General features: G+C 49.1%; 12 protein-coding genes across 12 annotated transcripts; 5 read left to right on the top strand and 7 right to left on the bottom strand.

The window, feature by feature from the left end:
• Positions 1-52: 52 nt before the first annotated feature.
• BDV27DRAFT_138376 (transcription factor TFIIIB subunit BDP1) lies at positions 53-2,570 on the bottom strand. The gene is made up of 2 exons (XM_032069230.1): positions 2,456-2,570; positions 53-2,379 (listed from the first exon to the last, which is right to left on the bottom strand). The coding sequence occupies exons 1-2, from the start codon at positions 2,481-2,483 to the stop codon at positions 683-685; spliced, it is 1,725 nt and encodes a 574-aa protein (XP_031921064.1). The 5' UTR covers positions 2,484-2,570; the 3' UTR covers positions 53-682.
• Positions 2,571-2,862: 292 nt separating this feature from the next.
• Positions 2,863-5,318, top strand: BDV27DRAFT_163996 (E3 ubiquitin-protein ligase BRE1; the record flags this gene model as incomplete). Its single annotated transcript, XM_032073627.1, has 4 exons — positions 2,863-3,051; positions 3,181-3,324; positions 3,380-3,979; positions 4,038-5,318. 4 exons carry the CDS (start codon positions 2,863-2,865, stop codon positions 5,316-5,318), a joined length of 2,214 nt encoding a protein of 737 aa, XP_031921065.1.
• A 390-nt stretch (positions 5,319-5,708) lies between these two features.
• BDV27DRAFT_75511 (urease accessory protein UreF) lies at positions 5,709-6,896 on the bottom strand. The gene is made up of 2 exons (XM_032077496.1): positions 6,699-6,896; positions 5,709-6,641 (listed from the first exon to the last, which is right to left on the bottom strand). Exons 1-2 carry the CDS (start codon positions 6,835-6,837, stop codon positions 5,872-5,874), a joined length of 909 nt encoding a protein of 302 aa, XP_031921066.1. The 5' UTR covers positions 6,838-6,896; the 3' UTR covers positions 5,709-5,871.
• A 246-nt stretch (positions 6,897-7,142) lies between these two features.
• Positions 7,143-9,588, top strand: BDV27DRAFT_138392 (protein kinase COQ8). Its single transcript, XM_032069231.1, has 3 exons — positions 7,143-7,922; positions 7,980-8,262; positions 8,314-9,588. Exons 1-3 carry the CDS (start codon positions 7,167-7,169, stop codon positions 9,417-9,419), a joined length of 2,145 nt encoding a protein of 714 aa, XP_031921067.1. The 5' UTR covers positions 7,143-7,166; the 3' UTR covers positions 9,420-9,588.
• On the bottom strand, positions 9,589-12,120 carry BDV27DRAFT_138393 (alpha-mannosyltransferase). The gene has a single exon (XM_032069232.1). The coding sequence runs from the start codon at positions 11,779-11,781 to the stop codon at positions 10,291-10,293; it is 1,491 nt and encodes a 496-aa protein (XP_031921068.1). The 5' UTR covers positions 11,782-12,120; the 3' UTR covers positions 9,589-10,290.
• A 318-nt stretch (positions 12,121-12,438) lies between these two features.
• Positions 12,439-13,184, bottom strand: BDV27DRAFT_75611 (uncharacterized protein). Its single transcript, XM_032077497.1, has 2 exons — positions 12,920-13,184; positions 12,439-12,828 (listed from the first exon to the last, which is right to left on the bottom strand). Exons 1-2 carry the CDS (start codon positions 13,094-13,096, stop codon positions 12,508-12,510), a joined length of 498 nt encoding a protein of 165 aa, XP_031921069.1. The 5' UTR covers positions 13,097-13,184; the 3' UTR covers positions 12,439-12,507.
• Positions 13,185-13,568: 384 nt separating this feature from the next.
• BDV27DRAFT_75617 (putative Snf1 kinase complex beta-subunit Gal83) lies at positions 13,569-15,449 on the top strand. Its single transcript, XM_032077498.1, has 3 exons — positions 13,569-14,527; positions 14,637-15,249; positions 15,308-15,449. The coding sequence occupies exons 1-3, from the start codon at positions 13,803-13,805 to the stop codon at positions 15,353-15,355; spliced, it is 1,386 nt and encodes a 461-aa protein (XP_031921070.1). The 5' UTR covers positions 13,569-13,802; the 3' UTR covers positions 15,356-15,449.
• A 635-nt stretch (positions 15,450-16,084) lies between these two features.
• On the bottom strand, positions 16,085-17,440 carry kae1 (O-sialoglycoprotein endopeptidase). The gene is made up of 2 exons (XM_032069233.1): positions 16,980-17,440; positions 16,085-16,877 (listed from the first exon to the last, which is right to left on the bottom strand). Exons 1-2 carry the CDS (start codon positions 17,329-17,331, stop codon positions 16,153-16,155), a joined length of 1,077 nt encoding a protein of 358 aa, XP_031921071.1. The 5' UTR covers positions 17,332-17,440; the 3' UTR covers positions 16,085-16,152.
• A 186-nt stretch (positions 17,441-17,626) lies between these two features.
• On the top strand, positions 17,627-19,572 carry BDV27DRAFT_75700 (ribosomal lysine N-methyltransferase). The gene is made up of 4 exons (XM_032077501.1): positions 17,627-18,040; positions 18,147-18,739; positions 18,793-19,020; positions 19,081-19,572. The coding sequence occupies exons 1-4, from the start codon at positions 17,890-17,892 to the stop codon at positions 19,558-19,560; spliced, it is 1,452 nt and encodes a 483-aa protein (XP_031921072.1). The 5' UTR covers positions 17,627-17,889; the 3' UTR covers positions 19,561-19,572.
• Positions 19,573-19,896: 324 nt separating this feature from the next.
• On the bottom strand, positions 19,897-22,178 carry BDV27DRAFT_75655 (enhancer of polycomb-like protein 1). Its single transcript, XM_032077500.1, has 4 exons — positions 21,821-22,178; positions 21,201-21,683; positions 20,841-21,137; positions 19,897-20,787 (listed from the first exon to the last, which is right to left on the bottom strand). Exons 1-4 carry the CDS (start codon positions 21,977-21,979, stop codon positions 20,008-20,010), a joined length of 1,719 nt encoding a protein of 572 aa, XP_031921073.1. The 5' UTR covers positions 21,980-22,178; the 3' UTR covers positions 19,897-20,007.
• A 49-nt stretch (positions 22,179-22,227) lies between these two features.
• On the top strand, positions 22,228-23,429 carry cnaB (calcineurin regulatory subunit B). Its single transcript, XM_032077499.1, has 5 exons — positions 22,228-22,584; positions 22,650-22,702; positions 22,759-22,832; positions 22,903-23,237; positions 23,310-23,429. The coding sequence occupies exons 1-5, from the start codon at positions 22,476-22,478 to the stop codon at positions 23,318-23,320; spliced, it is 582 nt and encodes a 193-aa protein (XP_031921074.1). The 5' UTR covers positions 22,228-22,475; the 3' UTR covers positions 23,321-23,429.
• A 2,194-nt stretch (positions 23,430-25,623) lies between these two features.
• BDV27DRAFT_150848 (uncharacterized protein) lies at positions 25,624-27,036 on the bottom strand (the record flags this gene model as incomplete). Its single annotated transcript, XM_032071282.1, has 4 exons — positions 25,624-25,718; positions 25,786-25,977; positions 26,239-26,874; positions 26,931-27,036. 4 exons carry the CDS (start codon positions 27,034-27,036, stop codon positions 25,624-25,626), a joined length of 1,029 nt encoding a protein of 342 aa, XP_031921075.1.
• Between the last annotated feature and the right edge of the window lie 265 nt (positions 27,037-27,301).

Genomic DNA, 27,301 nt, shown 5'->3' on the forward strand with positions numbered 1-27,301 from the left:
GGAGGAGGAGGAGGAGGAGGAGGAGGAGGAGGAGGAGGAGGTGGTGGTGGTCCCTATCCTGGGCCACCACCACCATATAGCAGCTGTCCGGATAGTAGTTCTTTCGCATCGGCGCCTGCTGCTGGGCAGGGCTGGCGGCCAGGCTTCTGGACAGGTGCCCTGGGTGGTGCCGCGGCTGGCTATCAGTATGGAAGAAGAAATCGCCACGAATATCCTTCTGCTGGCCGACGAACAACTTCCTTCGGCAGATGGAATGATGCAAATGATCCTGGAGAAGGCAGCTCGCGGTCTCGTTCTCCTCAGTTCTCTACTCCGACTACAAGTACAGGGTTTGGTTCAACCAGGCGTCGCTGATCCTGGGCCAAATATATCCTAAAGTCTTGAAATCTTTCGCGCAACAAGTTATATACTCTAGCGATTTGCCCGAAACCATGCTAGACAAAAGGAAATCCAGTCCATGAGTCAGGCATCAAACGCCATGACCCGTGACCAGGTCGGGAAATAGTAGAAAGAAGCATAAGAATATGAAGGCAGAGAAAGCAGTAATAGAACTGAACTTCCTCGCCAACCACCGTAACAACACCGGATGAGGGATATCGGAAACGCCACAAACGCCTATCGTCAGTATCACATTAGAGGCCAACACAGTCTAGATCATATCAATCAAGAAAAGCATTATATTTCAAGGAAAGTCATCAATAGTGCCCAAAATTTCTTCATTTCCACCACTCGTATTCTTAGCGGCTTGCTTCCTGCTATTGCGTTTGCTCTTGACAGGTGCAGTGCCTTGGTCTTGCTCTGGAGAATGATTAGCATCCGCGGCACCATCTGGATTGTTAATCAGCTCCTCTTGAGCCTGCTTTTCTTTAGCATGCTGATCCTCAATCCGTTTCTTCTCCTCATCTAGTTCTTGCTGAATGATCCTGGGATCGTCATAGATGGTGTTGGTCATCTCCGAGTAAGTCGTAATGTCAACAGCTTCCCGTGGTCCTAGCAGTGTGTCCTTAATCCGTCCCGGGTCTCGGCGCTCTTCATTGTTGAACTTCAACTTGATCTGGCGCCTGGACCTTCCCGGAAATAGTTTGCTGATCATCATAAAATCGGTACCGAACATGCGCAAGCCTCGATAAAATAAATCCGTCATTTCTTCATCCCAAGATTCAGTTTTGGAGCGCTTTCCAAATGATGCCTGATTGACTTTTCGAGTGAAGGAGTTTTCCACAACATCCTCCAGCTCCCCGGCATTTCTTGCTGCATCCGCATGACGGTCGACCTGGAGCGATGCCGCATCGAGCACAATCTCCCCGTTCACGATTCTCATGACTGGTCCGTTCTGGGACTTTTGCTCGCCTGAATCGCTTGCTTCCAGTACTGGCGGCGCTGTACTTTCGCTCTCTTTGATAGGGGTCTGCTCGGTACTCTCCGCATCCTGTTGTGCTTTCTGCTTGCGTTCCAGCTCAGCCAGCTCCATCTGGCGCAGTTCAGTTTCTCGCTTAGAGATCTTCCCGGTCCGTAAGTCCTTGCATAGTTCCGACATCTTGACAATACCAGGCGCAATCTGGACAGCTTCAGAGCCTTCAGGAGTCGGTTCGCGCTTCTTACGAGGAGCCCGAGGCTTCCTTTCTCTCATCTTGGTCGTCGTATCTCCACCATTGACATCTTTAGACGGCTTCCGTTTTCTTGACTTTGATGGCTTTCGATTCTGTTCCGCGGGAGGCTGCGATTCTGTAGTATCTCGACTCTCCGTAGTCTCCTCATTCGTCGAGGTCTGTGTAGCCGGCGGAGTAGCTAGCTGGGGAGGCCCGGTGGGCCGCTGAGACTCCAAAGCCGGAGTTGCAGGTTCGGCAGTTGTCTTTGGACGCTTGGAGGGCCGGATTTCGGCCGGGGTTTCAGCGACCAGAGATGACTCCCCGTTAACGCGTGTCTCAGAGACTCGAGGCTCTCCTCCTGCGGCTCGATCTTCCCTCGATTCATCAGGCGCTACTTCAATGGAAGGTAGTGGCGTGGGCTCAATGGGGGTTGCGTTAGGAGGCTGTGAAAGAGTAAATGCGGAGAAAGAAGGCTTTCGCTTTGGACGAGGAATTGAAATCGCCGTAGCGGCGGCCTTGGGCGTTGCAATTGCTGTGGCAGTTGCTGTGGCAGAAGTTGTTGGTACCACGTCTTTTTCATGGGGAGTCGCTGCGTCTGGAGCTGGTATCTCAAGAGGAGGAGAAGGCTCGGCAGTTGAAGCAGGTTCAGGAGTTGCAGTTTGTGTTTGTGGCTGAGGAGTTTGAGAAGCCGATACCTGAGAAGCGACACTGGGTCTTCTAGGAGCTGCAGCCGGAGCCGGAGCGGCGCGTCGGACAGGCGCCTTGGGAGCGAATTTCTTGCCCGACTTATCTGTCGTTGGAAGTCATTAGCGCAAAGAAATAACGCGAGATGCTGACCGAAAGTGCAGGAGCGCAAAATAACTTACTAATTGCAGAACTCGAGAAGGACTTCATTGTTACCGATGTCAGTCATAGCTGAAGGCGGGGTGGGAAGAAGAGAAGCCGCGGAGGTGTTTTAGTCTGAAGACTCGAGTTGACAATCGTCGTAGTCGAGAAAGATAGGTGATAATGCTGGCAAAAGTCTAGATGCTGCCGTGCCTTGAACTCCTGGGGAAAGTGGGCGCAGTCACGTGGGAGGCGCTAGGGCGGCGCTAATTCCCAGGCCGAAAATCCTCCTGGATTCAACCAATCTTGCTTATCTTGACTGCTTTCATCCCTCCATCCTAACAACGTCACCCTCTTCTTACGGTCGGATACTATTGCGGCTCCCACCAATATATCGTTGCTGCTCAGTGGTGACGGCTTTACTCTCCTTATGCCTTTTTAGCCACTGATGCCGGCCGTCGAAGCTTCCCCCGTCGCATCCTCCGAGTCCGGTTTCGTCAAGATGGAAGACCGGAAGAGAGCTGCCACATCTGATCACAATGATTCGGCACCACCATTGAAGAAGCAAGCGACTTCTGTCAATGGTGGTAGCAAGCCTCACCCAGATGCTGATATGCCGTGGAAAGATGACTTGGAGGTGAGTTCAGGGTTAGCCGGCGTAGTTGGATTCATTTTATCCCAGGGGGGCCTTGGAAACCCCTCAAGCGCTGAGCCCACCACGTCGTTGGCTATGGTATTCAATACTAACTCTTTATCCCAATATTAGCGATTTCAGAAGGATGCGATATGGCGCCAGATGCAGGAGTACAAGCGTGAGAAGGTCTCCCTGGAGGCCAAATTAAAGGACATGTCGAAAGCCGCTAGTCGCCATAACGAACACCTGCGCGTCATCGATACATGGTATAATCAGGTCTGTAATCAACGGTTCTTATCATGGTGGTGTTACCAACTAACAGTTCCAAAAGTTAATCGATGAGGTTAAATTACTCCTGGGCGCTGCGGAGGATAATAAAGGAGATCGGCCCACATTTCAAAGTTCTTTATCATTCGACGATGTCGACAATTTTGAGAAACATCTGAAATCGCGGTCTAATGATATACGTGACATTATCTCTCGCCTTGTTAAAAATACGCCAAAATCTCCACCTGAAATATCTGAGTTACAGAGTCAGCTCGCCAAGAAACTAGCAGAAGAGAAGGCTACTATCGCTGAGCTTGACAAAGCTTTATCTGAAAAACAGCAATTAGAAGAGAGCTTAGAAGAAGCCTCCTTACGGTACATGGTAGCCGAGAAGAAATTGGACCGTGCACGGAGTCTGACGGTCGCCAAACTGGAGAAGCAATATATCCTAGGCCCCCAACGACCTGGTGGTGACAGTGCGTCCGGTCAACGAGAAGAACAATCGGTTTCGAATGGTGCGACACCTAGTGCCGAACGTGGCCCTGAACTAGATGAAGCACATAACAAGCTAGTAGCTATCTCAGAAAAGCAGAAAGAACAGCTACAGAAGCTGGAGGCCGAAAACGCCAACTTGCTGAGTCAAATCACAGACTTGAATATTAAGGTATGTCATCTTTTTTATGGCCCGTCGAAAGCCATTTGGGACTGACTTTTTGTGAAAGCGTTCCAAACTTACCGATGATGATTATGCGCATACGGACCTGTTTAAGCAAATGCGATCTCAATATGATGATGTAGTAAAACGGATAAATCATTTGGAGGCAACTAATGTGCAACTACGCGAAGAAGCCGTGAAGCTACGATCGGAACGCACTGCATACCGCAATCAGGTTGACGAAGAAACGCAAAATGTTATCGCTGAGAAGGAAGCGCAGTTGATGCGGGCCGAGACGGATTTGGCGCGGATACGGAATGCACGTGATGAATTGTTGGCCGATCAGCAGATGCGGAAGGCTACTCAGGAACAAGAGAAAACAGCTGTTTTGAAAGTTCAGGAACTCGCAGAGGCCGGAAATGCTCGGATTGCTTCTCTGGAGTCGGAGGTTGAACGACTTCGTTTGCAGGTGGAAAACGCAAAAGCCACACAAGCGGATCCCAGTGACATCCCAGTTGAGGAGTTGCGCGCCAAGTACCAGGCACTCGAACGCCAATATGCAATGCTAAACACCGAATTAGCCTCCATGCAAACTGCCTGCAAGAAATACTCTACGCTAGCTTCACAGAAAGTTACAGATTTCAGTGTGTTGGAAGAAAAGGTGGCGCGCTTGACTGCGGAGAAATCCAAGGCCGACCAGAAATACTTCGCCGCAATGAAGAGCAAGGAGGCCCGTGATTTGGAGGTGCGGACCCTGAGGATGCAAAACTCGAAAAGCTCAGATATCGTTTCGCAGTTGAAGGAATCCGAAGCCGCCACACGTTCTTTGTTGGCGAACATGGAGAAGCAAGTTAGTGAGACAAAGGAAGCATTGGCATCTATGATGAACAAGCACCATGCTACACAGCAACAATTGGTAGAGAATGGCATCGTCATAGAAGGCTTAAAGGGGCAGATTAATGAACTGAAGACACTGTCAACGTCCAAGGATGCAACTCTGGCAAGCACTTCCAGTGCCTGTCGGCAAGCCGAGACAGAGATCGAAGGGTTGAAGGCAACACTTGCGGATACCAAGAAAAGCCTGGACAATTGGAAGAACAAGAGCCTGGGAAATTCATCGTCTGAATATGAGATGCTGAGGGTAAAATTACCTTCCTTCCCCGCTTGCCTACAGGATATCACAGCTGACTCGAACATAGACACTAGCACTTTGTACCGTTTGTCGCAGGAACTTCAAGAATACCGCAATCAAAACCTGCGGCCACGTTTTCTGCAAAGACTGCGTCGAAGAGCGCCTTACTTCTCGTTCTCGAAAGTGCCCGAATTGCAACCGATCGTTCGGAAATAATGACTATATGCACATTACCCTTTAGGATCTTTGTTCTTGGCCTGATTTCGCAAATTCTTTTTTGTACCATAGTTTCTTTCACCCTTTTCGTTCTATTCTCCCCAAATTCCCCCTTTTCGAGTTATCGCTTTTATTACCCTTTCCTTTTCTTTGCCTTCTCGAATCCACTTTTGTCCCCCCTGAGTCATGGAAAAGGTTACGGTGCGGTGTTTTGCTATGCGGTTTAGCAGGGTAGGTTTCCAAGAGGGGCCGGCGTTCAACTTGTTTCTTTTCTCTTTGCATATTGGCCAGTCAAGGCGGATCTCAGGTCTTCGGGGTTTCTTGTTCCTTTGATTTCTCACTTTCTATTCCCTTGTTCCCTTCAGGAAAGGGGCTTTCTTGGATACCCACTACAGTGTTCCGAGTAGCATCTGGGTGGGCGGGCAAGGCACGTGATGTAGGATTAGCTTGGAAGTTATGGACGAGGAAAGAGACGAAGAATGCAGCAGAACGGAGTCATGTCAACCATGACAAATCTAAAAACAATCAGCACGCTGTTATAGAATTGTATTCATTATGAATTAAATATCCTGCTGTATAAAAGTTCATGCCGTCCAACCCAAAGATCTAATGGAGGTACAACTTGACCCGCATCTTCTACGGGTGTATCCCACTCTCGGTCTATCCGGTTCATTATCATATCTTGTAGGCCTTTACTGGCTAGGATAGCCTGTGCTTGATATGGCCCCATCACGGAGGCCCGCACCGCAGCACTTAGGACTGCCTTCGCATGGTTCAACATGAACACATATGCTGTTTGGCGAGCATCCATTCCCATGGCCAGACAAACGATGCCCCATAAGGGTGCAAAGTGACCCTTGGGACCCAAGTCATCTGCTGCGTCAGAACACGACTTCAGGGCGTCCGAAAAATCCTCAATGGCTTTGGCCGCCTCGGAAGCAGCAACGCCTGCTGAAAATGGTCCGGAAGCATACGTCCCTCGGAACGCCCGTTCCCAGACACCGATCAATGCCCTCCCTTGCGCGATGCTCGCTCGCTGCGCCACTACACAGGGCGTTGACGCATCCATGTCATTATCCAATGTTTCTAGGTCTTCTGGATGTCGGTAAGCCGCGAGAACGTATGGTATTGATGTGCTCGCCATTGATGTGATTGATAGTTTTAAAAAGCGATGGAAGGATGCAGTGGGTGTGATCTTTGGAGGAAGAGGTTTATTATGCGCGAGATAAGATTCGAGACCGCTAGAATAGGCAAATGAACCCAACGGAAGGGCAGAGTCCGATAGTAGGAATAATGCATGACTGGAAAGTAATGGGGCTGTATCTGGAGGTAAGAGGTCAGCATTGGCCGCCGCAAGGTCTTGTAATGCGTTTCGCCTACCCTGGGGAAGAGGCAAGTATGAATCTCCGCTCGGCTCCTGGCCGGAGGCCACTGCTAGACGAGCTTTGGCATTCTGTAGACGATACTCGAGATCAAGGATCTCTTTCTCCAAACCCTGAGGACTCGATTTCGTGATCATTGGGATGTACACTTGAGGAATAAGATGAGAAATGGAGGAAATTCGCAGCGCCAGATGGAGGGCCGCCACTTCCTTATCTATTACCGATGTTAGTTCGCCGATAAGGATCGGAGTCGCCCGATTTAGCGGTAAGCGGTGGCAAAAACGGGTCTCGGCGACCGGCTTCGGGACTTCTCGTATCGAGCCCAGAAGCAAACCGTTTGGTCAACCTATGACAAATTGCACCGCTCGTCATGCCAGTTCGTTAGTCCGGAGACGACACTGATATTTCCCCTCCTCCTCTTTTTCCCTTTTTTTTTTTTTTCTTTCCTTCTTTTAGGATTTATACTATGTCTGGAAGGCGTCTTCTGGACGCTATCCAAGTTCTCAATGTCGCCAAGTCCGTTGCAACGAAACATCTGGCGGTGCGCCAGCGCCAGTTAGATTTGTTTACAAGAACCTCGTCTCTTACCAAGGGCCTCAAAGAGCAAGCCGACGGCCTCGTACTCACCGCTCAAGCCGCCGCAGCTTTGGCCAGGCGATTCGATGAACCCAGTCCCTCCGACTCGACGCCGAGGGCTCAGACCCAAAGCGCGACCGAGTCTCGCCGTGCGGCGAATCTCTCTGCCGACGACGCAAGGAGATCACAACGACAGGCGGAATCCCAGATTCCTTCGACCGCGGCAGAATACAATGGAAATGAAAGGTCGGGTGACTTGAATGTCAGTCCACAGCAGGATGTGTTCTACCAGCCATCCCAAAAGGCAGGGCCTGAGCTATCTGGACTTCCTAGAACGAAACTACCCAAGGCTGCAAGTGATACCCAGAGTGGTTTAGTCAATGAAATTAATGCGGATGTATTTCACTCGTCTGTGGATGCCGAGAAGGTTGCAACGCCTGCGGAAGAGCAGGAAATCCCAGACGAGGTCATGAGTCAACTCTTTCGTAGCCCTAAGGTTGCCAAAACGATTTCTCGGAAAGGTGATTTGAGCATGAACGAAGGCGAACTCAAGACTGCTGGGGCGGCCACGCGCTCAGTAGAGAAGGATGACATAGAGAAGCTCGGAAATAGTATTGCAGATGATATAGACTCGACCAACTCCCAGGTTCGTAGTGTCATTTTCCTGAGAAGGAAGTATATACATGCTAATAGCTTTGAGCAGACAGATCCAGTGGTAATAGCAGACTCAAAACAAGCAGAAAATTATAGAATGTTAGAATCGCGTGTTCCGTCATCACGTCTAGGGAGACTATGGCAATATGGTGGATTGGCGACTTCCATGGCTTTTGGAGCTGTCGGTGAGGGTCTACGAAGAGTAACCGGCAGTAATGACGCGGACGCTGGATCTCTAATGTTCAGTCCCGGGAACATGGAACGCCTTGTCGCTAAGCTTTCTAAGATGCGTGGTGCTGCCCTCAAATTAGGCCAGATGCTGAGCTTCCAAGGTTTGTATAAGCCTTTTCCCTCTGCTGTCGGGACAAAACTAACTGCTTTAGACTCGAAGATGCTCCCAGAGTCCATCGGAATTGTTCTGCAGAGAGTACAAGACCGAGCTGACTACATGCCGGCCTCTCAACGCGACAAGGTTCTAGCTGATAACTTGGGCCCTAACTGGCGGGATCTATTCTCCTCTTTCGATGAAGTCCCAATGGCTGCAGCTTCTATCGGTCAGGTCCATGGAGCCGTGCTAAAGAAGACAGGTCAACCCGTCGCCGTCAAAGTACAATACCCGGGTGTGGCAGATTCTATCGACTCGGACCTGAACAACCTGTCAATCCTACTCACTGCATCTCGTCTTCTCCCAAAGGGTCTGTATCTGGACAAGACTATCGCAAATGCCCGCACAGAACTCGCCTGGGAATGTGACTACATCCGTGAAGCCGAATGCAGCAAGCACTTCAAGGAACTTCTCAAGGATGATCCAGTCTTTTTGGTACCGGAAATCATCCCCGAGGCCTCAGGTAGGCAGGTCTTGACCATGGAGCGCTTGAACGGTGTTGCCGTTACCAAGATTCAAAATTTCACCCAAGAACAGCGTGATTGGATCGGCACACAGATCATGCGTCTGTGTTTGCGAGAAATCACCGAATTCAAATACATGCAGACAGACCCGAACTGGACCAACTTCCTCTACAACGCAGAGACTAACCGTCTAGAACTTCTTGATTTCGGTGCTTCGCGCGAGTACCCCACCGAATTCATCACGAACTACATTCGCACACTTGTGGCTGCCTCTCGGAATGATCGTGAGACATGCCACCGTCTCTCCATTGACCTGGGCTACCTGACTGGTCACGAGTCGCCGGCTATGGTGAATGCACACGTCTCCTCCATCATCACTCTTGCCGAACCCTTCATGGGCTCTTCCCCAGATGTCTATGACTTCAGCAACCAGACCATCACAGATAGAGTCCGCACTTTTATTCCAGTTATGATCCGAGAGCGCTTGTCGCCTCCGCCGGAGGAGACCTATAGTCTTCACCGGAAACTCAGCGGTGCTTTCTTGCTGTGTGCCAAACTAGGCAGCCGAGTGCGGTGCAAGGAACTGTTTGAAGAGGCAGTCAAGAAGGCTGATAAGTCCGGAATCGAGATCAAGCCTTAGGATGTAAGAGTTACTATCTTGGTCTATATGTATTATAATCCGTGCAAAAAGTCAACCCCTGTAAATTATATAGATAATGTATGACTAGAGAACATGATGCAATAAGATACTGCAGACTTCGCCTCTCTACCTTCTACATACTGAAGAGACAGCCACCAGACCTTATTTATGTAGACCCTTGTTTGTCACATTTAACTTTCTTTCAGATCTAGAAGAGTAAGGCCCTGGCTCTGGCTAAATCTTGCAGGCGCGATGAGCCATGCATAGTAGTACTGCAGTGCTGCTATATATACAGACCGTAGAATTGAATAATAATAATGGATAACATACCGCAGAAAATATGTGCTATCGATCCAAATGATTGACGCTAATATATTCATACAAATATATGAGAAAGTCATTAGTTTATGCCTGGGTAGCCTAGACGAGCCAAAAGCTTAGTCGCTTCTTAACAAACCTAGTAGTGGGCATGCCATGCATCAACCTTCCACGAAGTGGTCCGAGTCTTCTAAGCCGGGGGCTGCTCGGAAGGTATCCCGCGCTTTGTATGTTTTGAGATGCCATCAAGTTTCATAGAAGAGGTGCCGGTTGTTTTTGAAATGATACGTTCATTCTGAGGCAACATTTCTAAGCCCACTATGTTCGTGGGGGTCTTCTCAACTCGACCCGGCCAAACAATGACGGGAAGTGAGGGCAAAGGATGCGATGTCGTCCAAGACAAAAATGCAGTGTTCATATAGCCAGCGCGAACACTAACATGTCCTGGGACACGTCCTGTGATAGATTTGTTCACCACGAATGAGATAACGCCGCAGTGACATGATGAAGGCACCAACGCAAATTTTGCTCAAGCTAGAATGTTCCAGCCTGCTTAAATCTTTGGTGACTTGTCAACGTATATTGCATTCCAGTACTTTTTCACACCCGCGCAGATGCCCTTGCGACCCTTCCAGGAACTGAATTTACTCTCGAGTTCGCAGCCTGTCCAGAGAATTTCTTTCCAGAAATACTTTTCGACATCCGTACTAAACTTTCCAATTACTTCTTGAGGAATGGTCCATGCGCGTGTGTAGCTACCGTCATCGGCGAAAGCCGGGTTGACGGCTTGCTTATCGAACACTGTAGCTGGGTTGAACTTTGGGAAATTAGCATGGATAAAGAAGGCACGAGGAGCAGGGGCCTTTGATCCATGAACGCGCCATTCTCCTTTTTGTGTCAAGGCGTAATCCTCAACCGGATCAAACTGGACCATTGCGGAGCCAGCCAAGCCGCCCTCGGTGCCGTGACCAATGGCGCAAATGGGCTCAGAAACCTGATAGTATGATTCCCCGAGAGCTAGAGCAGCTGCAACGAACGTTTCCTTATCACCCTCACCAGATGCACCTTGAGACAAAAGTGGGTAGTAATAATCGGGGCCCCAGAAGTTATAATAAACACTGAGAAGGAGTGTGTGCATGTGGGTCTTCTTGGAAAGGAGCACCTCGCCAGATTCACTGGATTGCCGAATGGTATTTGACGGCATAGGTTGGGATGATATCTCGTAATAATATGACGAGACTGTGGTCGCCCAAAAGTCTGGCCACGTAACCATTTTCTTTGACTTGAAAGGTTCGTTCATGAAGAGTACTTCTGGTTGATGTAGCGGGAATGCGTCGGCATCTAGGAACAAAATTTCCTCAAAAGAAGAGAACATCATGGCGAACAGTTTGAATTGGTATTTCTGGATATCCATGACCTTTGGAACGGCATCCAAAATATGGGAAAGTACCACGCATCGTGCATTGAGAGACGGAAGAACCACGTCGCATATATATCTCTCATACTCATCCTCATTGGCAAGGAATACCTCGAGTGGCAGTTCTGAGCCTGTCCTCCGAAGCATTCGAAGCGAGATGACCAACACGGGTAAGTATTCGCCGCCAGCGGTCGAAACTAATCCTCTAGTGTTGGGAACATAGTGCAGCATGGGTGGCTTCGCCTTAATCTCCTCGACGAACCCAGTATGAGCTTGCTTCATGGTATCAACGTGATCGTCCAGCATGTCCAGTACCTCAGGCCGGAAGTCAGGGCTCGCTTGCTCAAACCTAATCGACGGCGCGTTATCCAGTCGAAGTGGCGGTTCACATTTTGGCTGGTAGGCAGCCAGAAGAGGCTGAAATTGGCGCCAGAAGCCGATATGACCTTCCGGCTTAGTCAATACTACAGCCTGGGCCTTGGATGGTACTGCCTCTTTAGCTGCGGATTGCACTTGTTCTGCATAGGAAACGCGCTGCCAGCGCAAGAAAGAATATGTGAGGAAAGCTGCGAGTGCAGCCGCTAACAGCAGTGTCCGCACCCGTGAAAAGGGTCGAGGCAAAACCATTTCACCTCCTCCCTCTCTTTGTCTGCTTTCTGTGTTCCCTTTCCTCCACGGTGTGCGTGTGACTTGATTATTATCCTCCTTCCCTCTATGATCGAGAATCTTTCCCCTGGAACCTGGAGCAAACGTCGATGTCGATTCCGAGTTCTTCCTATGATATATGTTCGATTCAGGAGGAGGAACGGAAATTGCTGCAAGGTGACGTATTGGAGTGAGCCCGTCAGCGCATCGGAGACAGATCGCCCGCGAGTATGTAACAATGATTGATGATATAATTGACTCAGGTAAACCAGGACGAAGGGTACGCGGAAGAGGACGTCGAGAAGAATTTGAAGGTTAAAGAAGCGCGCGAATGGAAATACGAAGTCATGAGGAAACACGATTTAATTTAACTCAACCCAAGCTAATAAATCCCAGGGTTTATTGATCCATGCGTGAGGACCCACGTGTGCTCCGTCATGGAAATTGTGGTATTTTTGACCGCCCGGTACTGGGTATTTATCATGTCCGCGGGGAAAGGATCCAGTTTTTATCGATAGGGTCTGGTAATTCCCGATACCAGCTGCTGTCACTTTTAAGGATCTAAGAGTACTAATAAACTGCTAACTTAAATTGTTGATTCTACATGGCAGATTGATGTGATTTATAAACAACCGCCCCCCCCCCTCCCCCAAAATCATGAAGGGCATGTTAGGATACATACATAGGCATATCTCTTGCCTCTCCTGGTCAGTCATAGAGATCATTCCCATTTGAATCCTGATTGGATTCTTCCTCCTCTAAGATCGTGGAAGACAGAAGACCACTCTTTTGGATTTGTCTACTGCTGCCGGCCAGGTACTCGTTGAGCGGACTATATCTTCTTTCCAGAGCGTTTCTCTTCGGTCCCTTGATGGCGCCAGCCTGATAAGCTTCGGGTTGACGAGGTAAAGGGTAACTTAGCCCCAGAGACTGGTTCAAAATCTCCACAATGAAGGAACTCGTATAGTACAATAGCAGCCCCAGTGATACCCCTGTGAGTATAGCTGCCAAAACAAAGGTCAAAAAAGCCTGTAAGAATGTCAACAACCATCCCTATTTGGGCTATTGGACTCAAGCAAATTTTTCTTTGATGGGTGACACGATTCAAATACTTCCGTACCTCAAATTTCAAAATTATATTAAAGGGCCAAAGGGTGCAGTGAAGAGAGAATTGTCCTAGTTTCACCAATGGCGTTACCAATAGTTGCAAGATTCGATATCCGTAGTATATGAGAAAGGTAACAGGATATAGGAGTATCCATTGCGACACTGTCGTTATCGCGGAAATCCAGGACATTGATGCGCCGTAAAATATTAGTAGCTACCAAAAAGAGCTCTTCATTACGTAGGGCAATTCTTTATGCGACAATACCAAACTCTATGGAAGAAGAATGATGAATGAATGTTAATTGATCCTCATCATTCCTCCTCGACACATAAGCTTCCTTAGGCGGTAGCCTCTGGCAGAATCATATAGATAAGAATTCTTGCTTGAACGAGCTGGTGGCCTTTTACGGTTCCATGCGACCTCGGAAATATGGACAGTGCTTGAAGATACTACCTTTAGGCTATACAGCAAAGAAACATTAGGACTAACAATGACTACTACTATGTTACTGATACCATGATACAGGGGACTTCCGGTGATCGGAGATAACTGCCGACTATCCGGCGGGAGCCCTAAGCCCTAATTGATAAGTTGGCCCAGACTCTGGGGTCGCCGACATCGACATCATCGCTACTTCACTCGATGTCCAGCTCCGTTTTACGTGGACTATACTTACATTGTCAGTACCTTTTTGGGCACTAAATCACGCTTGATTATTTTCGGAGTCCTTCTAGTTCGCCTTCCCTATTTGTGTTTCCCCCATTGCCGGTCGAGGACCGCGATCTAATGCTAGCGACCCGACCTACATAACGTCCACCTCGTCTCGAACTTCCTTCCCCTCCTCCCCTCCTTCATTTATATCTGTCCCCCACATCTTCACTCTTCGACGCCTCTAATGGGTAATAACCCTTCCAAGGGCCCCGCCGGAGATGTCCCGTCGACTTCGGGCCACTCGGCCCATGCGGGTTCTACGGGTGACAAGAAAGTGACTCGCCGACCATCGCTCAATGCTCCATCAGGCACAGCAAAAGCCACTGCCGCGGATCCCTCTGCATCTAAAGAGACTGCAACTGGCCATTCAGCTTCGCAAAATCAGGCATCAGTTCAACAGCGTCTTCAATCGCGCAATGTCCCAGACTCAGCGGCGCGGAATGCGCCTGAATCTAAGAAAATAGATTCTCACTACAAAGAAACACCCTCCCTCGATCCGTCAAACCCCGTCCAGGTACCGACTTCACGATCTAGCGCTAGGCACGATCACTATACATCCGTAGCGCCTTCTGGTCCACCCCACAATGCCTACTACAGCGCATCTGCCCATCTCCAGCGGCCACCTCGATTACCTCTACCGATTGGTGATGCCACGGCGACGCCAGGTTCACCCTATATGGGGTCGCCTCCCTCGGATCGATTGCTTGATGAACAGGCAGGTCTGGGGGATCCTAACCTGGGCGATGCTGCCGTCGAAGATGAAGAAGTTTTGGAAGAGCTGGAGCCGTATACAAGCAGTGGTGTAGGCAGGCCTGTCCCTACGATTATAGAATGGACTGCTCCTGGCGACAAGGTTTATGTCACCGGAACCTTCGTCAACTGGGAGAAAAAGTTCCGTCTACACAGAAGGTATGCGATGCTATTGGTAATATCCGTTTCCATTGCTTGTTGTTGGACCCGCAAGACCACATCGTCTGGCCTCTATCAAGCTCCCCCGCTAACACAACACCTGGGTAAGCAGTGAAAGTAACCCCAGCGTTATGTCAACGAGATTAAATCTCCGCCCTGGAACACACCACCTAAAATTCATCGTAGACGGTGAGATGCGCGCGTCGGACAGTCTTCCCACAGCAGTAGACTTTACCAACCACCTCGTTAATTACATCGAAATAAGCGCCGACGACACCAATCGGTCACGGAGCGGTAGTGATAAAACATCTCAAAGCAACGTTCCTCCCGGAGTCCACCCTCCGCAAGTCCTCCCCACTCGAGTTGGGTCGGAACAGGTTGGATCCGGATCAGCCGTCGAAGATCAACCGGACGAGCTGGAAGAGATCCCCCAAGGAGACTTCCGTCGTATAATCCCGCAGTTCCTTGTTGACTTGGACAGAGAAGATGAAACGCAAGAGAGCCCAGCTTACCAACAAGCTGTCAATGTGATTGGCGATGCACCTACGCCGCCAAGTCTTCCCTTGTTTCTGGGGAAGTCGATATTAAACGGCACTACGCCAATGAAGGACGATAGCAGCGTGCTGAACTATCCCAACCATACTGTTTTGAATCATCTGGCGACGAGCAGTATCAAAAATGGTGTCCTTGCTACCAGCGCAACAACCAGATATAAACGCAAGGTGAGTCACTCAGTCGAACAGCCTCTGGTGCCTAGTTTACTAAGACGTACAACCACAGTACGTAACGACAATTTTGTATAAGCCAACTGGGGATATCGCGGGATAGACAGAATCACACAAGACGCCACTGCATATCCCTTGATCGGTTAGGAGCGGTACATTTACTCCTTAGCTAGACAAGACCTTGTTAAACGTTCTTCGCCTAATGAATCTCTGCTGGCTCCGTGATCCAATTCGTCTTTGAAACATCCGAGGAAAGCTTTTCAACAGAATCAATATATCCTTGGGACTTAATGGCTGTCCACGTATATGGGATGTCTCCCCAACCCACCGTCCCTTTTCTTTTACCAACAAACGCACATACATCGGAAGCCAGGCATATAGCCTTTAGGCACTTGTTAATGGGCTGGATGTTACGCAAGAGTTGTTTGACTACTCATTTCATTGAAGGCGCTTTGAATCGCCATTTCTTCCGGAGTTTCTTGGGATGCATCATTAGCGATAAGAACTTTAACATGCCTTGCCTTTCCCTTTCTGTTCGCCATGCGACTGTGTCGTATGTGCTTCAGTGCTTCTTGGCTATACCTCAAATGCCTAATGTATACTAGCATTGGTCGGGTCCAATACGGCCTAGAGTGATGCTGGGTCATCTATGAATCACATAACATCACATACCATTTCTTCTCCCCGGGTCATTGTCTGGGGGATAACTCGATGCTCCCATGGCCACCTATAATCTTCAAATACAACCTCCCAGCATTATACTGCAACTATTGCATTACAGCGGTCTCCATGAACACAAAAAGTAACGGTAAAACACAGTGGAATCAATGTATTCATGGTAATTCGTAAGTCTATTTTATTTTATCCAGTGCATGGGGCCCCGTTAGATAAATCAGCATATTAATCCCTCCACTTTACGAACACGTCATCCGTTCGGAACCGTTGCGTACATGTGGAATCCTTTAATGGCGTGCGGAATCCAGTCGAGTACGCGAGCAAACCAGCCTGCGCGATCATGATTCCATTATCGATACAGAATCTTTCGTCTGTGGCATGAACGCTACCTCCGCGGTCCCGGGCCATGATCCCCATCATCTCCTGTAACCTCTCATTGCAACCGACACCACCAACAATCAGAACTTCTTTGGAGCCGACGTGTGCCATTGCGCGTTCCGTAATTTCAACAAGCATGGAGAAGATAGTCTCTTGGAGTGAAAAGCACAAGTCCGCGCGGGTAGGTTTCCCATTACCATCAGTATCAGGTATAGGTGTATCGGTCTCATCATCCTTCCCTTCACCACCTAGTCCATATGTCGCGGCCAAGCCATCCACTGCGGCTAAGATACCAGAGAAGGAGCAGTCCATTCCCTTTACAGTGTATGGTAGATCAACTAATTGCTTGCCCTTTTTGGCTAACTGTTCAATATTATATCCCGGAGCCGGGTCATTGGAAATGTGAAGCGTTCGTGCGAACCGGTCCAAGCAATTACCCACCGCAATATCAAGAGTCTCGCCGAAGATCCGGTACCTTTGCGAGCTATATGCAATTACTTGTGTGTTTCCTCCGGAAACATAGAGTACAACTGGATTGGTAGAGCCTGTAATGAGTCTACCCATCTCGATATCTATGTAACGTTAGCGCCATGGGCACCAAAGAAGTATGCAACAGGTTTATGCACGAGTACTAGAAGAAGGGGCATAAAAATAGGCATTAGGGCTATACATACGTCCGACACAATGATTTACACCGACCAACTCCTTGCCCCATAATAGACTCAACATCCGAGCCGCAACTGCAACGCTCTGAAGGGGAGCTCCCATACCAGGGCCCTTGGTGAAACAAATACAATCCACATCCTGGACGGACACACGAGCTTCCTTGAGCGCTTTTTTCACTAGCTTTACCACCCAAGTGCGATGATGCCTAGCGGTATCTTTAGGGAGGAAACCCTCACCCGGGGGGGAAACATAAGTGTGACGGATGTTCGCGAGTACCTGCGGGGGTTTGCCATTATCAGGATGCAACATGATGCCCACGCCAAGCTTGTTGGCGGAGCCCTCCAGGCCGATAGCGATCATAATAGAAGGGGAGGGGAAAATTAGATAGAACAGTAATCTCTAGTCTTAATGAATATCCAAAAGAAACAACACAAAACAAGAACAGTGTGGAAGAGGGGGGGGGGTTTACAATGAGTGAGATTATTTTGCATTGATATGCAGAGGGGCAAAATCGATCTTTTTTTTATCAGCAACGTTATCGATTGGTGCGCTTGAAAGGCGGTAATATCCGCTGCAGCGTTTATCCGACGGTATACATCCAGCGGTACGGCGTGTCTACTATGGAACTACTCCGTACGTACTAAACTACAGCTCACCCACCCACCCCAAAACCAACCCACCTAGTGACTATCCCTTCACACGCACACACACAACCGTGGACGATTTACTTCGTTGCTCATCCTGCCCTGTCTGGGCTTCTTTCAATCCTCCGGTCTTACTCTATTACTCCCCCTTTTGACTGTCCCTTTCCTCCGTGTGCCCGAGAAAAAGAGTGGGGCCCTCTGTCTTTCTTGTATTTCCGTTTTTCTTTGGTGTGCTCTTCTACCTACTCCACTACTCTTCCTCGTCAAAGGCACCATGTCTTCCACAGTCCATTTTCTCGATCCGGTGAATTTCCAGTCTCAGTCAGACGAGTTTATCTCTTGGCTGTCTGGTAAGCCCGGGGTGAAGGTCAACCCTAAGATTCGCCTCGCTGATTTGAGATCCAGAGCGGCGGGCAGAGGTGTCGGTACGTGATCATTCCAGGAAGAATTTCGCCCACTTCGGTTTTCCGCCGCGCCCAGAATTGTATTTCATGGAATCTCGTCTCTGATAGACATATATCAATGTACTAGTGGCGCAATCCGATATTGCCGAGGGTGAAGAACTTTTTACGATTCCCCGCGAACACGTCCTCTCAACTCAGAATTCAAAATTGAAGGATTTGCTCTCCCAGGATGTGGAGGAGCTGGGGCCATGGCTGTCCCTTATGCTGGTCATGATCTACGAGTATCTTCTCGGGGATAACTCGGCCTGGGCATCATACTTCAAGGTCCTTCCCCGAAAATTTGATACCCTAATGTTCTGGTCGCCTTCAGAGCTTCAGGAGCTTCAGGGTAGCGCAATCGTCGATAGAATTGGCAAGGAAGGTGCAGAAGAGTCCATACTTGAAATGATTGCTCCTATCGTGAGAGCCAATCCATCTCTCTTTCCGCCGGTGGATGGTCTAGCGTCGTATGATGGCGATGCTGGCACTCAGGCCCTCCTAAACCTCGCTCATATGATGGGCTCTCTTATCATGGCTTACGCCTTCGATATCGAGAAACCCGAAGATGAGGATGATGAAGGAGATGATGAAAGCGGATACGTGACTGATGATGAGGAACAGCTGTCCAAGGGCATGGTTCCTCTGGCAGATTTGTTGAATGCCGATGCAGACCAGAATAACGTGAGTTCTCTCCCTTCACGTCTAGCAAGCCATAGGCGCTCATTCATTTGAAGGCTCGTCTTTTCCAAGAAGAGGTCGGTCTTGTAATGAAGGCTATCAAGCCTATCAGTGCAGGGGCTGAGATTTTCAATGATTATGGAGAGATCCCCCGTGCGGACCTTCTGAGGAGGTACGGCTACGTGACCGATAACTATTGTCCTTACGATGTAGTTGAACTGTCACTGGAGCTTATTTGCCAGGCGGCAGGCCTTGCAAATGCCGATATTGAGAACCAACCTGTGGTATGTACTTTCAATCTCGCCAATAACTTTCTGAAATACAATGCTAATCAGAGACTGTAGCTCCAATTCCTTGAGGAGTTGGAAGTCCTCGATGACGGTTATGACATTCCGAGGCCATTGGATGATGATTTGGCAGGTGTTCTTCCGGACGAACTGGTTGTCTTGGCTAAAGTGCTCTGCATGTCGAGTGACGAGCTGAAGCAGCAGGTTTCAAAGAACAAACCCCCGAAGCCTTCTTTTGGCCACAAGGAAGTAACGCTACTCTCAAAGGCTGTTCAATCAAAGCAAGCCCAGTACACAACGACCCTTACACAGGACAAAGAATTGCTGGCACAATTGAGCCAGTTGGAGGCTACAACCCCCTTGGAAGACTCTGCACGACGACAAAAAATGGCAATCCAGGTTCGGATTGGCGAGAAGGAAATCCTGCAAACCTTATCCGACATGCTCCTCGCTAACTCAGAGGGAAGCACGACCTCAAAGCGAGCCGCTAACGGCGACAATGACGCATCGAGGAGAACGAAGACCCAGAGGACTTGATCCCACCGGTCTGCGAGGCGTTGTCTATTTTGCATCGATAAGAAAAGTTTCTCTTTTGTTACCAGTGATATTAATTCTTAATATTTTTTTTTTCGTTGCTGACCTCATAGCTTCGCTATCCGTACAAGTCTCTATCGACTGATCATCTGGGAGAATAAAAGAAAAGAAAGAAACAATATGTACACTAACATGGCATAATCCCAGGGTCAGGTCATGAAAAAGCATCCATCTGCGACATTATCCTGAAATTTTTGAAAGCGTCGCGGCGTTCAGGCAACTGATGATAAAAGGGATGTTGAAGACAAAGACAGCTTGAAGCGTCGGGGGAGTAAAACTACAGTGGGGGTTGAAAAAATGGGAAACAGAGAGCAACGCCTGCCAAATGCGACATATGAGTGTGGGAAATTAAGAGGATTCGAGTGAGGGGGGAGAAGAACAGAGTCCAGCTCAAGTCTCAGGTGTAGGGGCAATGGCACCAGGCCCAGGGTTGGATCCCATGGTTTGCCCCGAATTGTTGGCCGTTTGGTCAGCTTGCAATCGCCGCTGCGCTTGAGCCTGAGCCTGGGCTTGCGCCTGCGCATGCGCCTGAGCTGCAGCCGCGGCTTGGTCTCGGGCCTTCGCCATCATGATGGCTCGGTGCTGCATGATGTGGATGTCAAACTGGTCTCGTTCAAAGTCGAGCTCTTCGTCTGAATCTTCCTGGTCATACTTGAAGCGATCGGCCTTCCACGGATCCAGCTCCACTCTACAACGCGAAACAAGATTTCGACGATCGATGAACAAACGACCACCACGCCCGATGCGTCGCCTGAACGAGGGCATCCTGCTGGTATCGTCGCTCATCACCATGGTTTGAGGTGCTAGCTTGTCTCGGAGAGACAGTGAGCCTGGGTTATCTAAGGTCGTATCCATCATGTTCTCAGATGAGTCTGAGGATGGTGGCGTCGGCAATTGGGCAGTAATTGCCGGGCGGAAAGCAGCCTGGAAGGTCCTCTCGGGGGATGGTGAGAGGGGCGCCCTTGTGAAGTCTACATAGCCCTCGTTCCATTTGATATGCTTGGCGATGTTTTGATTTATATCGCGCAGAATTTCGTTTTCTTTTTCTGCCTGGACATCTTCCAGCAACTGCAGGTCCTCCGCAGCCTGGGTGCCAGCCTTTGGCGGCATACGGAGCTGAGGGGCCACCGGTCGCTGCACAGCTGGCGCTTCGGTCGGCTTTTTCTTGGGCTATTACCGATCAGTATCAGAACGATGCAGAAGCGAACAAGCATAATTCTTACCTTCTGGTTAATGAGATCCTCATCGTCATCCTTGAGATTGAGTTTCCTCTTCATCTCCTTGACCTCGGATCGTTGCAAGAACACTTGCCGTTCAATAGCAAGCATCTCCTTCCTCGCCAGCTCGCGCTGACGCACCAGAGCGACTAATTGCCGAGCATCCTCCAACTCCTTCCTCAGTCGCCTCAGCTTATCGGCACTCTGAGCATCTCTGCCCCGAGTCTTGCGAATCTGACGGACTTCGCGTCTACGGAAACAGACATAGGGATCTGTATCATCGGTTTCTTGCCCAGTCTCGAACTATATAAACGTTAGCGCGGCTATCTTCGCCATTCGCAGGTGAGCCACAGGAAAGTAATTTACCTTAAGGCTTGGCATGAGTGACCGGTTTCCTGCCTCAGTCCTCGTTGACTTCCAATGCTCATATACGTCCTTGGCGAATCGCTTTACGCTTTCCTCTACGGCCGCATCCATCGCATCCTGAATCTCGGCAAAACTCAGGACAGGTGGATTATCTACAGCTGCAAACGGCTGCTTTGTCTGCGCCGTCTCCTCGAAGAAGTGCATAACTTCTTCGAATTGGTCTTCGGTGCACCGGTCAGCGACATCCCGCTTTTCGTTCATGATCTTGAGGAATACATCATCCTCTTCGGTCATGTTATACAGACACCCGCAACAGTCCTCCACAGTGGAGGAGAAGCGGATGTACGTCGCAGGTTGCGAGAAGATAGGAGGGTAGAGCTCGTCATATCGAAGACTACTGAGAACGGTCTCTGGGGTCGGGATATGGGCCTCATTTACTTTTCCTTGGGCACTAGCATTTATAGCAGCTTGAAGATGGAATTCCTGTAGAAAGCCGCGTTAGCAGACCCTGTTTTGCGGCTTCTTGGCTACGATGCGAAATTTTCACGATGGGTGGACGTCGGGATGATATCACGTGACATGCACAGGGATGGGCTAAAATTAGACGGGGGACAACGTACCGACTCCTCGGCCTTCTCAACACCGGTTTCAATCTGTTGTATGGAATTTTGGACTTCTTCTTCGATGGCATCGATGTCATGCTCCCTGACTATGGGAATAGAGGCTTTGGAGGTGAGCTTTTTAGGGCGCGTCCTCCCCATTCCCCCGTACCTAGTCATGCGAACTTTGGGAGCACGAAAATGGTAAGGACCATGGGCCGAGGGGGATGAAATTAGTATGGTTCGATAGGCCTGGTCATGCGAGATCACGTAGTCGTAATTTTGTGATGATATCTGATGGAGGTGGGAAGATATCGACGATTGAAATCTCGTAGTAACCGCGCTGGCGGATGAGTTGACGTTGCAATGTCACCCGCCGGTCGCCTGTTTTGGAGCGCGCACGGCCTCAGGGGTTCGCTTGCCTGTCCGTTTCCGGTTAGTGCGGGGCTGGTCGATATCAAATTGCCTTGAACGGGTGCTCGTTAGCATGCCATCATTGTTGCGATCACCGCGTCGTTATCTGGCCATTTATCTACAATCTACCGATCTCCGGTTCAATCTATATCTGATACATACTGTCTAATTAATCTGCTGGTCGCCCTTGTTCCACCCTCTCCTATCACGTTCCTTACCACTTACCCGAACGTCACCCCAGCAGCCGACCACCAACAACATCATGGAACATTCCTCCGCACCCAATAACGCCGCCCTGTACGATGCGCGGAGACGGAGAGGCTCGGTCGGAACGTCGCAACTATTTGACAACATCGTCTCCGCTTCCAACTGTGAGTTCAATATTCTCTCGATCTTCACTTGCTGCCATGTCACTGACGCGTCAATCTCGGGACAGTCGACAGAGATGAGGTTGACCGACTGCGCAAGCGATTCATGAAACTGGATAAGGTTCGATGTGGCAGTGGAGTGTACAGCAGGCGCACATACTCATTCTTATCCTACAGGACAGCTCGGGTACAATTGATCGCGATGAATTCCTTTCCCTTCCCCAAGTGTCATCCAACCCCCTGGCAACGAGGTACGCATGGAACCTTTCCAATGGAAAAATCAAAATGATAAGTCTGGCTCACTTGTCTTGCACATTCAAGAATGATCGCGATCTTCGACGAAGACGGTGGCGGTGACGTCGACTTCCAAGAATTCGTTTCAGGTCTCTCGGCCTTCTCGTCTAAGGGTAACAAGGAAGAAAAGCTTCGCTTCGCATTCAAGGTCTACGATATCGATCGCGACGGGTACATCTCTAACGGAGAGCTGTTCATCGTATTAAAGATGATGGTTGGAAACAACCTGAAAGACGTGCAGCTGCAGCAGATCGTCGATAAGACGATCATGGAGGCGGATAAAGATCAAGATGGAAAGATCAGTTTTGAGGAGTTTACGGATATGGTGGAGAATACGGATGTCAGTTTGAGTATGACGCTGAGTATGTATTCCTGGTTTCCCCTTTCCCTAATCCGTAGGTTTTGGTGAAGTCATGGGACTGACCATTTTGCAGGCCAGATTTAGGTGTTGGACATTGGGATTGTTTGAGTTTCTTGTTCTTTGTTATCAGCCTCGCCGACATGTGCTGGTCGATTGGATCTCGTCGACATGATATGATAATGATAGCGATGACGACTTGTAGTTTAAGACATGCTACGTGCATAGTACAGATACGGACAATGATGAATATAGCACAAGACCATAAATCTTCATGGATGAATTTTTTCCTCCTTCGACATGGATTAGTACATGTACATACATATGTGGTACTTTTTTGCCGGCATATCAGATGTGGATCTGATATCGGGCAAATGAATTAAATCGACTCCGGTTTTTTTACTTTGCAAGTCATGGTAGGATCACCGGTCATTCGCTGCAAGGAAAGTAAATAGTGGAGTCTCCCCATGGAGTACACTCCAATCGTATTGGATTCCACTTGATCCACTACACCAAAGGAAGTAAGTTAATGTATGGAAAGTAAATTAAATTAGTAGATCGAACTTCGAAGAGATGATGGTACTTTTGACTTCACTGAAATGGTACTAGTAGTATATAGTATATATATCATGCTTACTTAGGGGCATCGGGAATCTCTTCGCCTCGGTTTTAGGCCTTGTCGCGAAGACTGCGCCACACCATTTTTACTAGTTTAGTGGCTGGGTTGGAACTATGGAGTTTCCTGAGGTCCTCTCTCCTATAGATTATTTTGGGCTTTTTGGGGTCTATTTGGGGAATCATTAGTATCAAGACTAGACTATTACTGAATATAACTCCCTATAGCATGGTGTCTTGACATATCAAATTATCAAAGCCTCTGCTAAAGTACTAACATCAGGTTGGTCGAACCGCCAGAGTGGGAAGGATTTTTAACAATGGAAGAAAGGATTATCCCAAAGGAATACAGCCATCGCTTGAAGAAAAGTAAAAAAAAAAAAAAAAAAAAAGATACGTACCGTACACAGAAGGTTGATCGACATGTATCAGTCAGTAGATGTAATTGATAGCGAGAAAGCAACCACTACCTTTGACCCGACACATCGGATGTTGGTAAGTTTGGCCAAAGAAGAGAGTTTCTAAAATCGATGCAGGTGGTGAAGTGGCGTTGCCTGAAAGCAGTTAGAAGTAGATTGATTGGGAAATAGTTGCGACGATTGGTATGGAACGTGTGGATTGTAGATCAGTTTTGTGGATGGGATTAAATAAATGGATGGAAGAAGTCCCACGGACATGGCGGAGATGACGATCGCGGGATCCTTCCAACTCAAATAGTTCTTGTCGATCTGAGTTCAGTAGATAATGTACCACCCTCTCGGGACGAATACCTCAGATTGCCTTTCTGTTATGACGTCTAGCTTTGAAGTGATCGGCTAAGGTTATAGTTTATGGAGTAAATTTAAAGAGAGAAGCCACTGTGTAAAGAAACGATCTCGTTAGGTGGCAACAGTTATAGAAGGTAGAGAAGAAGATGTTAGGGCAAGGAAACAAATGGGCCGAATACATCCATACATATAGACTTAATGCCGATATTATGGTGCGGTTAACCCCAAATTCACTGGCGGTAGGTGGTGTAGGAACATTCAGAAACGTCATGGTAGAGAGTTTGAAGTTGAAAGTTAGGGCTAGATCCAGGATTGCTTGGTGCACGTCACAAACAAAGAATATTCTGTGCGAGGTTTTTGGTATCTCAAGTAAATGACTCTCTTTGTGTCGTCACGTATTGAAAGACGCCCACCTGGTGGACAATTAGGTAGGCAAATCCAACCCCGTTCTATAGCACCGTCTTTAACCATAACCAATCGTAGGACTCCGATGCCAACCTTTTTCTACACAATTATAATGCAAATCCGTGGTATATATGTACATTCAATCAAACACTATGCCAGAAAGACCCGGAACTCCGATGATTTCTTTCTTCTCTTCTTTTCTTTACTTTCATGTATCCTTCTCTTTCAAGAGTCCTAGGGGCATGAGTGCATCCCCTCAGGCCATGAAGAATGTGAACGGTGGGTCATCGCGATCAGATGGATCGCCAGCGATCGGGAATTCCAAATAGCCCCAAGTGGAAAATTGATGGCGTGGACTTCATGAATCGCATTTAGCCCTAATTCCGCCAAAACAGGAAAGGGGAAGGCAAGACGGTGCGACCTCGAAAGAGATCAACAAAGGACCGGCGCATGCATGTATCACCAGAAGTCTATCTAGCAGTCGATGACTCGATAGTTCGTGATGGTCGCCGACCTTCCAGGGCCTAATTTAGGCCCCTGCGTTAGATCGCACTAGGCGCGGCGCGTCATTACAGCCTCCGTGTAGTGTGGCGGGAGGGATTCTCACGATCGAGGTCCAGCAATAGCGGGCGCAGTGCCCATGTGGGCGCGAAGCACCTCCGGTAGGCTTTCGTAGAGATCGAGACATTGGCCCAAGACTGAACGTTACTCTTAGCAAACCTGAATATACCCTAACAGTCAAGCGACCGGCTGAGGACTGCTTACCACCAAGGATCTCCTCTTCCCAGATCCCCATCTGATAGTCCACTAAGCCAAACTGTTCCACGCGATCGCACAGCTGAATCAATTCCTTCCCTAAATTATCCATCACATCATCATTCAGGAGAGAGGTATGTGGCGGCTGACGACGTGTTCGCAACACATCTTGCAACAGGTCCTTCTGTTTTTGACATACCGCTAGCCAGCAAAGATTGAAATCATTCCAGAGTTGCAAACGGTCGGCATAGACCACTTGATCGTCGCGGAGAATACCTACTTATGCAGCCCGCCCCGGGTGCTCAGATTAGCCTTCACAGTACTCCAAATGTGGTCTTGAAGGAAGTATGATTCTCGTAGTAAGATAAAGTCCAGATCTAAACAAATGGAGAAGGAGAGGAAGGGAGACGTTGGGAAAGCGAGTCCGGTGAGAGAGGAAATAGTATCCATGTATGTACATACCGAGTTCCCGGGCATTGGTCACAAGCCACTCGGAGATTTCCAAAAGGGATCGACTAGCTTCCTCCAATCGCCCAGTGCGCGCATTGTCCAAGGTACCTCGCAGCGCTCTTTGAAACTGGCCGTATGCGTCAGTCAAAGTCGTTGGTTCAGGTATAACCTGGGACGATGCTTGTTGCGTTTGTTGTTGTTGTTGTTGCCGCTGCTGCGACGATGACGAGTCGAATCGTCCGGCTGTCCCCCCAGGAGGCATATCGGTCATGGTTGTGGGAAAGGGCTGGGAGCCGGTTGGGCGTCCAATAGGACCTGGCTGGTTATAAGTAGGGGCAGAGGTTAGGTAAGGCACACCCACGGCCGGAACACCAGCGCCAGTCGGTTCGTTTGGAGAGAAATACTGTGGAACGGGAAATTGGCCGGAGAGGTCATCGATGGCTGCAGACGGCCGGGCTGAGTATGGTGTCACGACCTCATAAGGGGCTTGCGCAGGACCTTGCGGGCTGATGCTGTAAACCATTTCAGGCTCATAGGGAGCGAAAGGTTGTTGTAGTTGCTGTTGCTGCGGTTGACGCTGTTGGTCGCGCAACGAAGGGAACGGTTGCAATTCGTCCCCCTGCAATGAACCGCTGTGAAAGGTCGGGTCTGTGTATCCATAGTCCAAGTACGTCGGCATTCGTGGCCGTCCCGCTGCTTGTGACAGTGCATCTCCACGTGTTGATTGTAAGCCAGATTGTCTGTATCGGTCCGTTCCTGCAACTGCACGACGGGACATTCCCGGCCTTGTTGCAAAGCGAGGTTGATCATACTGCTTCATGCGCCGGGTATCACCATCCATACCACCCAGCCGGTCCCACAAAGAGTCCCTACACAGTGGATCCACGTCAAGGGACCAATCCGCCGGAGGGGAAAGAGGAGGGCTCGCGTACGATGCCAGCTTGGCGGAGGTGAAGGGGAACGGGTTTTGCGCCTATTCCTGAGTCGTATGTAAAGCTGTGTGTCTCTTGTTTCTCTTCTCTTTTCTTCTCTTTTCTTTTCTTTTCTTTCTTTTTTTTTTTTTGTTTTCCCTTTT

This window comes from Aspergillus caelatus (assembly GCF_009193585.1).
Source record: "Aspergillus caelatus strain CBS 763.97 unplaced genomic scaffold BDV27scaffold_377, whole genome shotgun sequence".
NCBI classification, from domain to species: Eukaryota; Fungi; Ascomycota; class Eurotiomycetes; order Eurotiales; family Aspergillaceae; genus Aspergillus; species Aspergillus caelatus.

Excerpts from the sequence above, each read along its gene's own strand:
- BDV27DRAFT_138376 (XM_032069230.1), bottom strand. The coding sequence starts at position 2,483 with ATGAAGTCCTTCTCGAGTTCTGCAATTA. Across the intron at positions 2,380-2,455 it reads CTTCTCGAGTTCTGCAATTA|ATAAGTCGGGCAAGAAATTC; the intron begins GTAAGTTATTTT and ends TTCCAACGACAG.
- BDV27DRAFT_75511 (XM_032077496.1), bottom strand. The coding sequence starts at position 6,837 with ATGATCACGAAATCGAGTCCTCAGGGTTTGGAGAAAGAGATCCTTGAT. Across the intron at positions 6,642-6,698 it reads ATACTTGCCTCTTCCCCAGG|ATACAGCCCCATTACTTTCC; the intron begins GTAGGCGAAACG and ends TCTTACCTCCAG.
- BDV27DRAFT_138392 (XM_032069231.1), top strand. The coding sequence starts at position 7,167 with ATGTCTGGAAGGCGTCTTCTGGACGCTATCCAAGTTCTCAATGTCGCC. Across the intron at positions 7,923-7,979 it reads TAGACTCGACCAACTCCCAG|ACAGATCCAGTGGTAATAGC; the intron begins GTTCGTAGTGTC and ends AGCTTTGAGCAG. Across the intron at positions 8,263-8,313 it reads CCAGATGCTGAGCTTCCAAG|ACTCGAAGATGCTCCCAGAG; the intron begins GTTTGTATAAGC and ends TAACTGCTTTAG.
- BDV27DRAFT_138393 (XM_032069232.1), bottom strand. The coding sequence starts at position 11,781 with ATGGTTTTGCCTCGACCCTTTTCACGGGTGCGGACACTGCTGTTAGCG.
- BDV27DRAFT_75611 (XM_032077497.1), bottom strand. The coding sequence starts at position 13,096 with ATGTCCTGGATTTCCGCGATAACGACAGTGTCGCAATGGATACTCCTA. Across the intron at positions 12,829-12,919 it reads ATATAATTTTGAAATTTGAG|GCTTTTTTGACCTTTGTTTT; the intron begins GTACGGAAGTAT and ends ACATTCTTACAG.
- BDV27DRAFT_75617 (XM_032077498.1), top strand. The coding sequence starts at position 13,803 with ATGGGTAATAACCCTTCCAAGGGCCCCGCCGGAGATGTCCCGTCGACT. Across the intron at positions 14,528-14,636 it reads AAGTTCCGTCTACACAGAAG|CAGTGAAAGTAACCCCAGCG; the intron begins GTATGCGATGCT and ends CACCTGGGTAAG. Across the intron at positions 15,250-15,307 it reads CAACCAGATATAAACGCAAG|TACGTAACGACAATTTTGTA; the intron begins GTGAGTCACTCA and ends GTACAACCACAG.
- kae1 (XM_032069233.1), bottom strand. The coding sequence starts at position 17,331 with ATGATCGCTATCGGCCTGGAGGGCTCCGCCAACAAGCTTGGCGTGGGC. Across the intron at positions 16,878-16,979 it reads TGTAAATCATTGTGTCGGAC|ATATCGAGATGGGTAGACTC; the intron begins GTATGTATAGCC and ends AACGTTACATAG.
- BDV27DRAFT_75700 (XM_032077501.1), top strand. The coding sequence starts at position 17,890 with ATGTCTTCCACAGTCCATTTTCTCGATCCGGTGAATTTCCAGTCTCAG. Across the intron at positions 18,740-18,792 it reads CCGATGCAGACCAGAATAAC|GCTCGTCTTTTCCAAGAAGA; the intron begins GTGAGTTCTCTC and ends ATTCATTTGAAG. Across the intron at positions 19,021-19,080 it reads ATATTGAGAACCAACCTGTG|CTCCAATTCCTTGAGGAGTT; the intron begins GTATGTACTTTC and ends CAGAGACTGTAG.
- BDV27DRAFT_75655 (XM_032077500.1), bottom strand. The coding sequence starts at position 21,979 with ATGACTAGGTACGGGGGAATGGGGAGGACGCGCCCTAAAAAGCTCACC. Across the intron at positions 21,138-21,200 it reads CACTCATGCCAAGCCTTAAG|TTCGAGACTGGGCAAGAAAC; the intron begins GTAAATTACTTT and ends ACGTTTATATAG. Across the intron at positions 20,788-20,840 it reads AGGATCTCATTAACCAGAAG|CCCAAGAAAAAGCCGACCGA; the intron begins GTAAGAATTATG and ends GATCGGTAATAG.
- cnaB (XM_032077499.1), top strand. The coding sequence starts at position 22,476 with ATGGAACATTCCTCCGCACCCAATAACGCCGCCCTGTACGATGCGCGG. Across the intron at positions 22,585-22,649 it reads CATCGTCTCCGCTTCCAACT|TCGACAGAGATGAGGTTGAC; the intron begins GTGAGTTCAATA and ends ATCTCGGGACAG. Across the intron at positions 22,833-22,902 it reads TCCAACCCCCTGGCAACGAG|AATGATCGCGATCTTCGACG; the intron begins GTACGCATGGAA and ends TGCACATTCAAG.